The sequence below is a fragment of the Rhopalosiphum maidis genome, chromosome 3, assembly GCF_003676215.2.
Source record: "Rhopalosiphum maidis isolate BTI-1 chromosome 3, ASM367621v3, whole genome shotgun sequence".
Taxonomy (NCBI): domain Eukaryota; kingdom Metazoa; phylum Arthropoda; class Insecta; order Hemiptera; family Aphididae; genus Rhopalosiphum; species Rhopalosiphum maidis.
In genome coordinates this window covers 37,993,210-38,007,460 of record NC_040879.1, presented here as the reverse complement: position 1 = coordinate 38,007,460, position 14,251 = coordinate 37,993,210, and the positions used below count along the sequence as shown (strand labels likewise).

Here is a 14,251-nt window from a genome sequence, read left to right as displayed (position 1 = left end):
GTTAACTACAAATGCTTTTAAAAATATTTAAATATTGTAGTGTAATATATATATATTATTTTCGGTATCTTTAAATTACTACAGGAACAACTCGTCAACAATCTTGTGTGTTTTTCATAACTTTTTTTATTGTTTTTTCTAACACAATACCATATACCTAATGAGTATGTACATAGTATTTTACATCAAACAAAAAAAAATCTGCTTTACAAAGATCCTTATAAATCAATAAGCTATTTGATTTTTTCTTAATTATCTGTTTGTATCCATTATATAAATTATAAAAGCTAATGGTTTAAATAGAGAAGTCTGTATAGAGTACCGTTTTATTTTAGTATTTTTTTTTTCAATTTTGTTTTATGGTAACAAATAATTTTATTGAAGTAATATAAAAAAAATATAATTTAAAAAAGGGCGGTAGTAAACTCTCCCAATTTTTAAAACTAGTAAATGGGTCTCCTCAGGTCAACATGTTTACCTGAAGTAAATGCTTAAATTCTCCTGGATCAACATTATGGTTACCTGTAGGAAATATGTAAGCTCTCCCGGATCAACATTTCCAGACTGAAATATACATTAAAATTTAAAGTTGAAATAAATTAAAAAAAAACAAGTAAAAACTGTAATACAAAAAATAATGAAAATAACTATATCTCAAAAATAGTAGATTAGAAATAGATACCATAAGTTTTTTTAAATCTGTGTGTTTCTATTATTAAAAAATAAATTTAAACATTTTTATTTTATTATGTATTTTGTATCTTAGCTGATTTATTTTATGAATTTTTATTTTTATTGTATTTTGACTATAATATTATAGCTCATATCAGCTAAAGGCATAATTTATATTATTTTTATTATATAATTGACTATTTTTAAATGAAACTTAAATTTATATTAGATTTATTTTATGATGTTTATTAAATTAAACAAGTACCTAGTACTGAAGACTCAGGAGAGTACATGTTTCCGTCAGGTAGTACTGGAGTAGACCCGGGACTCAGGAGACGGTGTTTACTAGTTGCGGTCAACTAACTAAAAGGTTACTTACTAATTGCGGTCACTGTTTGTGCTTTTATAACTCAATAGTGGGATAAAAGTACAAAAATAAATAATTAATAATTCTTAAATATTTTGTATTTTTATATTTCAAAAACAACAGAAATCGACTTCGGTTTAAGTTTAGTATTATAAATTTATAATTATCATATCGTCTTTTATGAAATAAACTACTGTGACGGTTGATAATCACTTAAGATTACTATACAGTATATTATATAGTATAAACTTACATAACATGGTATTTAATAGCTCTAAAGTCAACTCCAATTTAAAAGCATGGAACTTGTACATACAAAACACAAAAACAATCTCCAGATTGGACTACTTAAAAACCGTGGGCTTCAATTTTCAAATTAATTTTTTTAGGTATACTCATTAAAATATTATATTAATTAATACTAATATATAATTTCAATTCTAAATTTTTTAACTCATTTTATTATCACTGTAAAAGCTCAGTCTTTACTATAACCGCAACTTAGATATTACCTACAATTGCAGTGACCGTAACTGTTATATGTACTTCTCAAAAATCATCCATGACCGCAACTAGTATGCAGCCTCAGGAGAGTTTACCACCAGGAGAGTTTACAATCGCACTTAAAAATTTAAGTAGATTTAAAATACATTTTAGGACAAATTCAAATGTTTTCATAAATTAAATTGGACATATTTATCCTAATCTATTGATTAGAGGCTAGGGTGATGTGCAAAAAAACAAATAATTAATTTATTTTACGTGGCATTTACGTGCAGTTAGACGCAACTAATAAAAGTTAGTAGTTACACACTCACCCACCTATTTTTTTATTTAAAAAAAATCATTCTTTTGAACTGTTGTCTGTAACTGTAATTTTACTCTTAAAATAACTAAAAATAATAATTAAGATGTCTTACCATAGTCCATAGACTATAATGTTTGGTACCTATTCAAGTTATCCAACTGCATACCCACTAGGCACCAACCCACTCATCATGGGTGTACATGCAGTTGCATCACTTGCTAATCTGTTTGGGCGCCTATGTTTACTTGCATACACGGTAAAGCACTCCTTAAAATTGATAAGGTTAAAAAGCTATGTCACACAAATAATGAACGAATACTTTATATACATTTAAATAAAAAACATTCGTAAACTTATAGAATTGTTTAAACTCGAGCTCGGTATTGAATTTCCTTTGCCCATGCCCAGAACCCAACTTAGGAATTTTGGGGGCCGGGTCTAATTTTTTGATGGGGCCCCAAAATTAATTATTATCTAAATTCTAAATTATCAACTTAAATTATAAGTGCTGTCTTTTTGGTAGGTATATGGATTTTTTATATTCAATTTATTTTATAATAATAAGATTATAAATATATTATACCATAAGTCTATAAGTAATTATTTAATGACGATTAATATAAATAAAACAATAAAATTAAATTATAAATTTAAGTAAAACAAGTGTAATCGTATAGAGATAGTTTTTAATTTAAACAAATGTTTACTGATATACATCATGTACATTGTACATAAAAGCAGTGGTAATGCATTTTTCAACATAGTCAATGTAAATAATAAAAAAATTTACATGATTTAGAATTTAAGACAACGGTTTTTTCCAGATTTTAGTTTACTAAACTTTTGAATTAGATCTAAATAATCAAGTATGTTAGTTACTTCGTTTGTGCTATTGATAGTTTTAAAAAAAAAAAATCGTTAATTTAGATAACTTGCTTACTGCGTCTACGGCCGTTTTATATAACCACAAACCACTGAGATAAATCCTTTTTTCTCAGAAATTTTCAAATTTCAATAGTTTTTGGAACACACTACTACACTAGTAACGAACAAAACTCACAAACTCGACTAAAAACTAATTTAATAATTTAACGTCACTACGACAGTCGACAGAATACTAAACAAATACTAACAACTAATATACCGATTGTACTAATGATGCGAAACTGACCAACAAAATGTTTGTAAAGGTAAATTGTAGATTGAAAGGTAAACTACCTACGTAAGCAATAGGTAATATCATAAAATTTCTCAGTACCACTTTAATAATTAAATATCAAAGGAGCCCGGGACTCCAAATAATATCGGGGCCGGTGCTGCAGTCCCCCTAGTTCCCCTCTAAGTTGGGCTCTGCCCATGCCACAAAATTAAGACATCGTTAATAAGTTTTCACTGATGAAAGGTAATCTTATTATCTAAGATTTTGTTTGTGTCAAAAAAAAAGAAATACCAAAATTATAATGATTATTTTCATTTTCATTTAATTATTTGAATTTGATAATAATGAAATAATAATTTATTTATAAATATAATTTTGTATTTTTTCGATTTTTTCAAGGTTTTCAAAAACAAAAGCGTTGAGTAAAAGTCGGAATAATATACCATATGTAACAGGAATTTATGCATGACCGTGATGCCCGATAAACGAATACCTACTTGAATTGCCGCCGACGACGGCGATGATACAGATCGAAACTAACGAACGAGTAGTCCATACGCCCCTGGTAGTCTGGGGGTTTATCTAGAAAAGAATGTAATACTAACACACACACACACGGGCAGTTTGTTCTTTGCTCGCCTACATAAGCGCGTCCACAAACATTTTTCAAGGTACCTATATATACTTATATACTTATATACCTATATAAGACACCTTTACTTACGCCATAGTAAGCCGTTATTATTCATTAAAATATACAATTTCACTGATAATTACAATTATCAACTAAATAATTACAAATGCACTGATTGTAACTGATACAATATAGTATTTAGTGATTGTGTGTATATACACAACTCAGAACGTCACCAGTGTGTGTGTAAATTTTAAAATCAGATGAAAAATAGGAGTGTCAGAGTACATCCTGTCCCCTACCAATGTAGAAAGAAAAAAGTTGGAAAGAAGTCCAAGTAAGTTCTACTTCTAAGTAAAAATCTAGGGTCAACAATTGGTTGATATATATATATATATTTGTTATTTCGTGATTTCGTCATTATTCAGGAAATGCGTTCAAAATGATAATAGAATCGACGACTAGTGGTGCTACTGATAAGACTACTCCAAATCACGATTATAAAGAACTAATAAATAATAATCGTGCTCCAAACACAGAGTTTTGTCTTTAGACATCTTAAGACCTGATATATGATATAGGAACACATAAATATATTTTATTCACGATGTTTACATAAGGAAAAAGGAAAACACCAACAAGTACTACATGCAGTCGTTTAGATGTCGTAGGTATCCTGTGTAGAAGAGACAAATAAGGTACAAGTATTTTGACGATCTTTATATATTTTATAATAAAGTAATTTTTCAAATATCTATACTATATGTCTATATATTTAAAAATATTAATATATTAACACAACAAACATTTTTATTTTCATAATATGTATAACACATGATTTAGTCATGAATTAAAATGTATCATTAAAGAAAAAAATTATACCATTTAGCTTTTAAGAATTCTAATAATTTTTCAGATTACCTTAAATTTTCCAATTTAAGAAGCAAATCTAAAATAATTAGACAAAGAGCCTATAATAATTATATTAACAAAGTTCAAAATTCAATAAAAATAATCTTAAATATTTTTGGAAATTCTTTAAAGGCAAAAAATCTCATAATTCGATTCCAAACAATGTTAATATTATAATTAAGTTATTGCCTACAATGGTAAGATATAGTTAATCTTTTTGGAAAATTTTTCTCAAACGTATATTCTACCTTTGTTAAATATACCAAATATCCATACTATTAAAACACCTTTCTGTATTAACAACTTTGATGTATCATTTGAAGTTTTTTTATGAATTAGATAATCTAAAATTAAATTTGTCAATAGGCCCCGACAATTTGTTGGTTACATTTTTATATGAATACCGTTTTGTCCTTGCATCTCATATTCATTTTCTTTTTAAGTAGTCACTTAATTTTGTATATTAATTCCTAAAATTTGGAAAACTATATTTATTTCTCCTATTTTCAACAAAGGTGAATGCTCTTTTATTGATAAATACCGTCCAATTTCAATAATCTCTATACCTACTTCCAAAAATATTTTCAAAAATAATAAATAAAAAAATGTTTTTTGTATGACACTCAATATGGTTTTTGTAAGGGACATTCTACTATCTACTACCAATTTAGCCATATTCAAACTCAATATAATCAATTCTTTCTCAGCTAAATCCCAAAGAGAAACAGTTTTCACAGATTTCAAAAAAGCATTTGATAGTGTAGATCATTCTCTTATTATGAAATTAAAAAAATTGGATTCTGTGACTCATTACAAACCTGGCTTACCTCTTTTTTAACTAATAGAATCCAACTAGTTAAATTAAATCAATTTGTTTCAGAACCAATTCATGTTCTCTCAGGCGTTCCTCAAAGTGAGCAAATTTCTATTATTTATAAATTATATAAATACGATTATAAAACATTCAAATATTTTATTATTCGCTGATGATGCTAAAATATTTAAAAAAAATAGATTCTATTCATGATTGTATTAAGTTACAAGATGATTTAATAATTTAAATGATTGGTGTTATTTAAATGGTCTGAACCTCAATATCAATTAATGCAAAATATTATGTTTATTTTGATTATAAATTTAGCAATGTTTCTATTGAATTAGTGGAATCTTTTACTGACTTAGGAACTACGTTTGATTCTAACCTATGTTTTAATAAAAACATTGTTAAAATAACTTATAAAGTGTTCCAAAATCTTGGTTTCATTACACAAACTTACAAATTTTAAATAAATTAATTGCCCCTAAAAGTATTTATTTTGCATTTGTCAGATCTCAATTAGAATATGCATCCCTTAATAAATCTTCTAATAACATAGGGATAACTCATAATCTTGAAGCTGTTCAGAATCGTTTTCTTCGTTTTTTAGCACTTAAATTTAAAACTGATCATCCACGATATGATTATTCATTTGTATTAAAACTATTTAATAACTCAATAAATTATATTATACTATTTAATAATATAAATTTACTTAATATTTTTAATATATATTTGCTTAATATAAATATACTTATTGACTAAAACAATTAAATTTTTGAATTAATACCAAATTCACTAGAAATCAAGAAAGTATTTTAATCAATGTTTCTAAAACATACTCGAAATCATCACCTACAAATATATTGTTGACTATAGAAACAGTATGGATATTAATTTTAGTTAATAATTTTTATGGCTGTAAAATTAAATACCTCAAATTATTTTCTTTGTTATAAAATTGATTGTGAATTTTTATATTATTTGTACCTAATTCTATTGTATCTATGTCACTACATAATTTTATATATATATATTGTTTTATAAATTAAGTTTTTCTGTCAATAAAGATAATATTAATAATAATAAGACATTCAATTTTCAAGACCAATATTGTATAAACACTATAAACTATAATTTAATAACCGGTTATTTGATATTATAGTACATATTTAGAATGTAGATTTTTATTAATTTGTTTTTTTTAAATAGTGTCATGAACTTTGGTAGTATTAATGACATATTATGAAATAATTATTAACAAAACTAACTATTGACTTTTGTTGTCAAACCTATAAAATTATTATAAAGACAACACCTATTTCATGGAGTGTAATCATGTTATTTTTTGCAGGTAAAAAAGTAAGTCAAGCGCTTTTGTGTTGCAGCCCAAACTAACTGTGACGAACTGTACGATTAATAATAATAGTATGCGGTGAATGGTGATAACAATGAACAAGAAAAACTTGAATATTTGAACATTTTTAAACTGTTAGTGAGCGATGTATTTCTTTTTTATAAATGTTAATACTTAATAAAGTTTTTATACTTGGCTGCAAAGATATATCAATGATATATAATTTAATTCAATCAAAACAATTTATTATACTTCATAATGTTTCACTAATACCTAAACGGCTTACCAGGCAAGTGATGCCCATTCTACTAACTTTTTTTTTTTTTGGTAATCATTAAGATAAACCAGTGAATACATTTATACGAGGCGATATAAAGGCTATATAATATATAGTAACAGGCACGTATACAGGGGGGGGTTGGGGTTCAACCCCCCCAAATATTTTCGAGTATTGAGGTAAAAATTGTTTAATTATGTTGCGGCACAATTTGTATTGCTAAATTTTGTAAACCCCCCCTCCCACAATTTTTTTTTGTATATGTGCCTGTATAGTAATAAGTAACTGTTAATCGCTCAAGGTGGAAACCATATGGCTCATTTATTATGTTAGAATTGATAGAAAGCAGAATAAAACTTAAAACTAAATGCTTATATAATTTATATCGTATTGAAACAATTACTTAACCCTAACTTAATTTTAATATTATAAGTAATACGAATAAAAATCATCTTAACAATTATCATACAATAAATATGGTATTTAAAACATATTACACATATTTCACACACACAAAAAAAATAGGTTAATTAATATTAAGTATGATTAATAAGTTATAGTTTTACAAATTGTTTTTATGGTACTGCATCTTTTGATGAAGAGCTATCTCCAAAAAGGTTCGACTTTGGTACTACAGAATAACCTTTAAATTATAAAAAGAAAAAAGAATAATTTAATAGTAACTAAATTTGTTCACATAAAATATTTATATTTTTTACAATTTTTATTCTTACTTAAATAATCGGGTTCGTCACTATCATCGTCAATTTCACAATCAATAACTGGACCAACACCTAAAAAAGAAAAAATAATAAAAGAAAAATTAAAAAAAATTAATTATAAATGTAATCTTACCATATGGTAAAAACCTTCTTTTTTTTTTTTGCCGGCGGAGTTTTAGGTTTTTTGGTCTTCTGCGTGCATATGCTACAAAATAAAATGAAAATATTAATCAAAAATGTAATTTGCAACAGGTATATATATATTAACTTAATTTATATGGTACATTCTAAATATCTTATTTCTTATGTTTCAAGTATTAGATACAAATTGTATAATAAATAATCATATTTTTTATTTTTTAGTACTTATACATACAAAAATAACAAAAAATTAAAAATTCACATTTTATTATTTTACTATCCATCATTAGTTGTAAATCTTAATAAAAATAAAGCAACTTTTCAATTATCGAAAAGATAGACATAAATAGAATTATTGGATTAATATAGATTACCAATATAACAAGCAATATAATAGATAATAATTTTAAATTTTAAATACAATTTATAAATTAGGTAGTTTAATGATACATTGTTTCAGTGAAAAATAAGATTTTAAATTTATTTTTAAAAATTAAATTAAATTATTATAGTACCTATGTTGTACAAAAAAAAAATTATATTACTAGTAATTAGTTTAGGTACCTGCATTAAATATTTTTAATTTTACAATTTTTGTTCTTACTTGAATAATCAGGTTCATCATTATCATCATCAATTTCACAGTCAATAACTGGCCCAACACCTAGTAGTAGAAAAAAAAAAATGAAATAGTGAAAAACTAAACAAAATTAAATATATTCTTACCATATGGTAAAAATTCTTTTTGTTCAAGTAGAGAATCTTGATTTTTTTGTTTTGTTTTGTTTTGATCTAGTAAATTTTCTACAAAATAAAAATATCAATCACTATTGTTATGTATAACAAATTGATAATTTGAATATTAACAATGGTACCAAAAAAAAAATAATCATGATAATTTTTAATGCATTTTTTTAAAAACATTCACTTTATAAAAAAATAACAAGTTTAATAGAAATTTGCATTTTAACTATTAAAAGCTATAATAAATATCAAATCTTAATACAATTTATCACTTTTCTATAAATTTCAGATGAAAAAGTAGACATAAATAACATAATTATTGTGAATTTCTGATATAATATTGTAGGTATATAGCATTTCTACCAAAATTAATATTTTTTTTTTTTTTTTTTTTTTAAACTTATTAGTTATTATAATTAATTGAACAATTTAAGCTACTTTAACTTGAATTTGAAATAACCAGTAGTCATAACTATAAGGAATACCTATGACCTATCAATATGCGAGTAATCATGAATTACTTTAATTTTGAATTATTGTAATTAAATTCAAATGTTTTTTAAAAATAAAATTGAAATGATTACAAGTAAATGTGGTTTACATAGTTAATTTGATTTGAATTTCATAATAAACCTGTTAAAACTAATAAATCACAATGATGTTTTAAGATGACCAGCTTACCAATGACATTATATCTACATGTGTTGTTCATAGGCAAACTTTTAATGGTAATTCAATTGTAAAGCAAGTCAAGAGCATTTTAAAATTGTAATATTTTACATAGTTTACACATAGTCAACACATGCCAGTACAACTTCCTCTTAATATAAATAAATTAAATGAAAATGAAAAATAGTAAATTCATTTAACGCTAACTTAATTTAGATCAATATAATTAATATTATGTGATAGAAAATGTTAATGTTAACACTAAAATTTGATAAGATACTTAATTTATAGAAGTATTAAATAAATGTATTTACATTTAAAAACAATGTTAAGTTGATATATTTTATTTTACTGATGACTTTGTAAAGAGATTGAAGATAAAACAAAACTACTGCAGCACTTATATTAATAATGGGTTATCTATAATATTATAATATAAAGAAAAGTCGTTTTTTGACATTATTAGGGGATATTTCTGGATCTACTGAACCGATTTTAAAAATTCTTTTACTAATAGAAAGCCACATTTTTTGTGAGTGTCTCATAGGCATAAATTTAGTCCAATAAAGTTAATTATTAATTGCAAAATTAATTTAAAAAAATTAAATAAAAAAAAACATATCTAAAGTAATTAGGACATATTTTCAGTATTCTAGCAACCGCTTAGAAGAAATAACGAAAAGTTATTAAACAATTAAAATATTATTATATATAGCTATATAAATCCCTGTTACCCTCTTAGAGTTTGAATTTTGAAAAATCCTTCCTTAAATAGATAACTAAAAAAATATATAAAAATTTGGGGTGCAACATCATACATTTTCGATGCATTCCAAAACTACTCAATTGATTTTGATAAAATTATGATCAATGTGTATAATTTTGTCTCCCTCATAAGATACTAGATAGAATAGTTCTTATCCGGAATAATGACCTCAATATATTACATCTTTATTATGTTTAGGGCTATGCGATTAATCGATTATTTGAATAATAAATTATTTTTAACAAATGATACAAAATCGGTTAATTGGTTAAAAAAATGCAATGCTGGGCGGGACAGTTATGTAAAGTTGATATGTCGGAAATATCATCTGTACACCAAATCAGAAAACTAAAATAATTTTTATCCTCACGCTGAATGTTAGCATTAGGCAACCAAACTTAACACAGATGCATTTTGTACGTGTAACAAAGTGCACGGAGACAGCTAGTATTATATATTTTGATCAGTAATCAAAAATACTTAAAAAATGATGAAAGTCCATACAGATTAATATTGCATATTTCAATAGTGGTTCAAACATAATAAACTATTTTTATATTTTTATGTCCATCAAATATGTCTTAACTCTTAATTACTTATAACTTACAAACTAGATAAAATATTATTAAAAATGTTATTATTTTAATTTTGATAGAAATGATAAGTAGATCATTGGACCCAATTCAATTTCTTAATTTAACGAATTTTTAGAATACATTCATGATTCTAATTCTAATTAATCAAGTATTTAACCTATAGTTAAAACCTATACTTTAAATAGCCAATAGTTACCTCTAATAATAAAGATTAAGGAATAACAATATAATATAGACACGTTGTACACTTTACTACCTACATTATTAATTATTATTGTTATTACTAATTATTACAGACACATATAAAAATATTATAAATAAAATATTTTTTTTAATAATTACCTGAAAATTCAACTTTTTGTTCATTAGTTTCTGAAACTGCATTTTGGCCGAATTTACAGTCTTTTTCTTCCATTATTATCTTAATATATAAAACAGCCTAATTACAGAAATCACAAAAATAAAATATAATATAATATTACATATTTTTAATTGTAATACAAGCAAAAAAGATTTTATAAAAATGTTTTAAATTAGTGAATTTTATTTAATACTTTATACTCAAGCAACATATTCCAATACAAAAATTAAGTTGAAGATATGAATGATTCAATTGAGTATAATTCCATCAAGAATTGTCAACACAATTTAAAGTACAAAATGGTCTATACTAGGGCGATTCATTTTCATTTTTCAATTTTATCACCAATGTTATTCAACACATTCTTTGAAAGTGATCAAAGATACTGGGAAATTTAAAAAGTGATGTTATTCAAAATATCTAAACAATGTTGGAGTTGAGAAAGATGATGGAGAATACGGTAAACCAACATATAACCAGGTTTATGTACATAACGTGTACAGAGGTAGATGGCTCAAATTTAAAAGTGGACATTATCATTGTTGAGAAAGATAATTAATTAAAATACCTCAGAGTAAATATTAAATATTAATAGTATAAATATTATGCATGATGAAATAAAAAACAGATTAACAAGCACAAATAAGTGCTACTATGGTCTATTATATTTATTTAAATAAAAAAAATCTATCCTAACAATCAAAGAAAATACTATACATTAGCTACCTAAGGTCAATATTAACATATGGAAGTGAAACTTGGTCAACTTTCATACTGAGTCTAATGATTTTTGAAATAAAAATTAAGAAAAATCCATGGAACTTTATACAATATAGATACAGAATAATAAGAAATATGGCATAATAATGAACAACAAGACTTCTACTGAAGATCAAATATTCTCTCATAAACAAGAAGTAAACAATATAAATGGTTAAGACATGTATTGAGGGCGGTTGACCAAATTATCAAACAAATAATGATAACAGACATTAAAGGTAAAAGACATCTAGGCAGACCCAAACAAATATGGAGGGGCTCTATAATGAAGGATCTAATAACACTACAGAGAGTTCAGTTAGACAGATATACATGGCGTATAATAAAGAAGAATGGAAAAAGTTTGTGAATGTAATGTTGACCTCAATGGCCATTTAAGCTGTTCAGTCTACATGATATTGATGCTTCAATTTTTGAAAAAAAAAAACAGACAGTGAAACCATGAAACCACAAAAAAGCCTTCCCCAAATATATAACTTGTGATAATTTATTTATGCAAGTTAAATAAATTATTAATTTATCTTTTAACTATTCCTACAATTTTATTTAATTATCTACTATCCAATAATGAATACTAACTCTGAAGCATGAGTGAGTTATATCATAATATTAAATAGGTATTAAAAAATAGTTATACTAACTATTAACTTACACATTTAGTTTTTACGAAAGCTATAATATTTAAAAAATATTATCCTAATAGTACCCTGGCTCTTATTACAGTCGGTGTTTCCCGTGATAATAAATGTTATTTAGCTAGCGTTTCCTCAGGCCTGGGTAATTTGCCATAGCTTCTACCAATATCTATAAAGAGAATACAACTAATATTTAAGCAAAATATGAACCCTACTTGTCTATCTATTGAATAAATGAATTAGAGTATTCCCATAACATCTGTTTATATGGAACAAATTAATCAAACCCAAAATATGATGATTAGATATAAAAAAAAGAATATTTTACGACTAGTCTTATTTCTAAATACTTAAAATACACAATAACTAATATACATGGCTAATCGACTAAGTTTATGCAGTATACAATATTATTTACTTACCAGCTACACAGGTATGTTTAACAACTAGACGATTTATGATGACACACACACACACACACACACACATACACGTTAACACCCCGCTCAATCTAATAAACTGGAACGACCCTGAGCTGTCGAAAACTCGTTCTTAAAAAATGATCAGAAAGTCATCGGTACATGCTTCAGATTTATCATTAAATAATTTAATATTAGTTGTGTAAAAAATAGAATTATTTTAAGTTATAATAACTGAATGTCAGAAAATACAAGTGTTTATAAATGTATAATACTATTATCTATAAACCTTGAGAATACAAAAAAATATGGTACCTGTATAAAATGATAATACAAAAGGAATGGACGCGCGTTGAGAGAAAAACCACTATCTTCAAACGAAAGAGAGAGTGATAAAGAACATATTCACCCGCAGTGGACGTAAACAACGTAAAAAATAGTTTTCAATAATTCCATTTGAACAGATGTTTGTGTTGATAAATGATAATACGCGTTCGGACATTCTTGTGGATAATGTGTGCTGCACACAGTGCGCATCGTGCACGGACAGGACGCGCCACAAGTCGGTTCAAGAGTAAAAAATAAAAATAAAATACTCATTTTGGGTTCATTTCGATTTGAAGATTCGTTTTCAATTCATTATTGTATTATATTATCTGCACATTTGTCGTTTACTCGGTAAATTCGGAACAACAAAATATAATTAAATTTCATGCCATCGTTTATTATATTAGTAGTTTATATTGTTACCTATTTTTAAATAATTTAAGATTATTTGTTTAGAAACTTGATCACGTAGGTATATTTATTTAAGGGCAATGGGCCAATAAATGTATTTTAGATTCTCATTATTACAAATAGGTACAGGGGTAATTATTAAATGATTTATATTGAACAGATTTCTTGATTTAATTAAAAACGTCTTGTAAATTATATTGTGTGCATTTAATTTATTTTCGGGTTTTGTAAATAATTTGCATTTATAACTAAAGAAACTGAAATCACCTATTAAACCGTAGACATTAACATTATTAATAAACGTTAACATAATAATGTACATAGTAGTAGTATACTATATTATACATTATACAATAAAAGTTGTTGACTGGTGTTTTAGCTTGAAAAACTGCTTTATTAAAATGTATTGAATAAAAATTAAGTACATTTTAAATACTTATAACTAATCAAATAAATCTCAGTCTAAATATTTTATAAATATAATTGTGTATAGAAAATGTTAGTAGAAGTATAATGATGAAATGTTTCAAGTTTCTATTGATAATATTTTTTTTAATTCAGTTTCAGTAAAATGATATTCATTATATTTGTTTTCAATTATATTATCATTACGAACATTACAAATTACAATGCGTGGGTCTTTAGGCCACCTGGATTATTTTCATTTTGTTGTAATT

The 14,251-nt window shown here is 25.2% G+C and overlaps 1 protein-coding gene across 3 annotated transcripts; it reads right to left on the bottom strand.

Annotated features, from left to right (window-relative positions):
- Positions 1–7,502: 7,502 nt before the first annotated feature.
- On the bottom strand, positions 7,503–13,276 carry LOC113558836. Of its 3 annotated transcripts, XM_026964405.1 has the most exons (8): positions 13,152–13,276; positions 12,435–12,586; positions 10,984–11,080; positions 8,593–8,670; positions 8,471–8,530; positions 7,859–7,930; positions 7,738–7,797; positions 7,503–7,646 (listed from the first exon to the last, which is right to left on the bottom strand). In XM_026964405.1, the coding sequence occupies exons 3-8, from the start codon at positions 11,054–11,056 to the stop codon at positions 7,579–7,581; spliced, it is 411 nt and encodes a 136-aa protein (XP_026820206.1). In that variant the 5' UTR covers positions 11,057–11,080; positions 12,435–12,586; positions 13,152–13,276; the 3' UTR covers positions 7,503–7,578. The 3 variants fall into 3 exon arrangements, with proteins under 3 accessions (XP_026820206.1, XP_026820208.1, XP_026820205.1); XM_026964407.1 differs by lacking the exon at positions 12,435–12,586 and having other exon boundaries at positions 13,152–13,266; XM_026964404.1 differs by lacking the exons at positions 12,435–12,586; positions 13,152–13,276 and adding an exon at positions 12,840–13,075.
- Between the last annotated feature and the right edge of the window lie 975 nt (positions 13,277–14,251).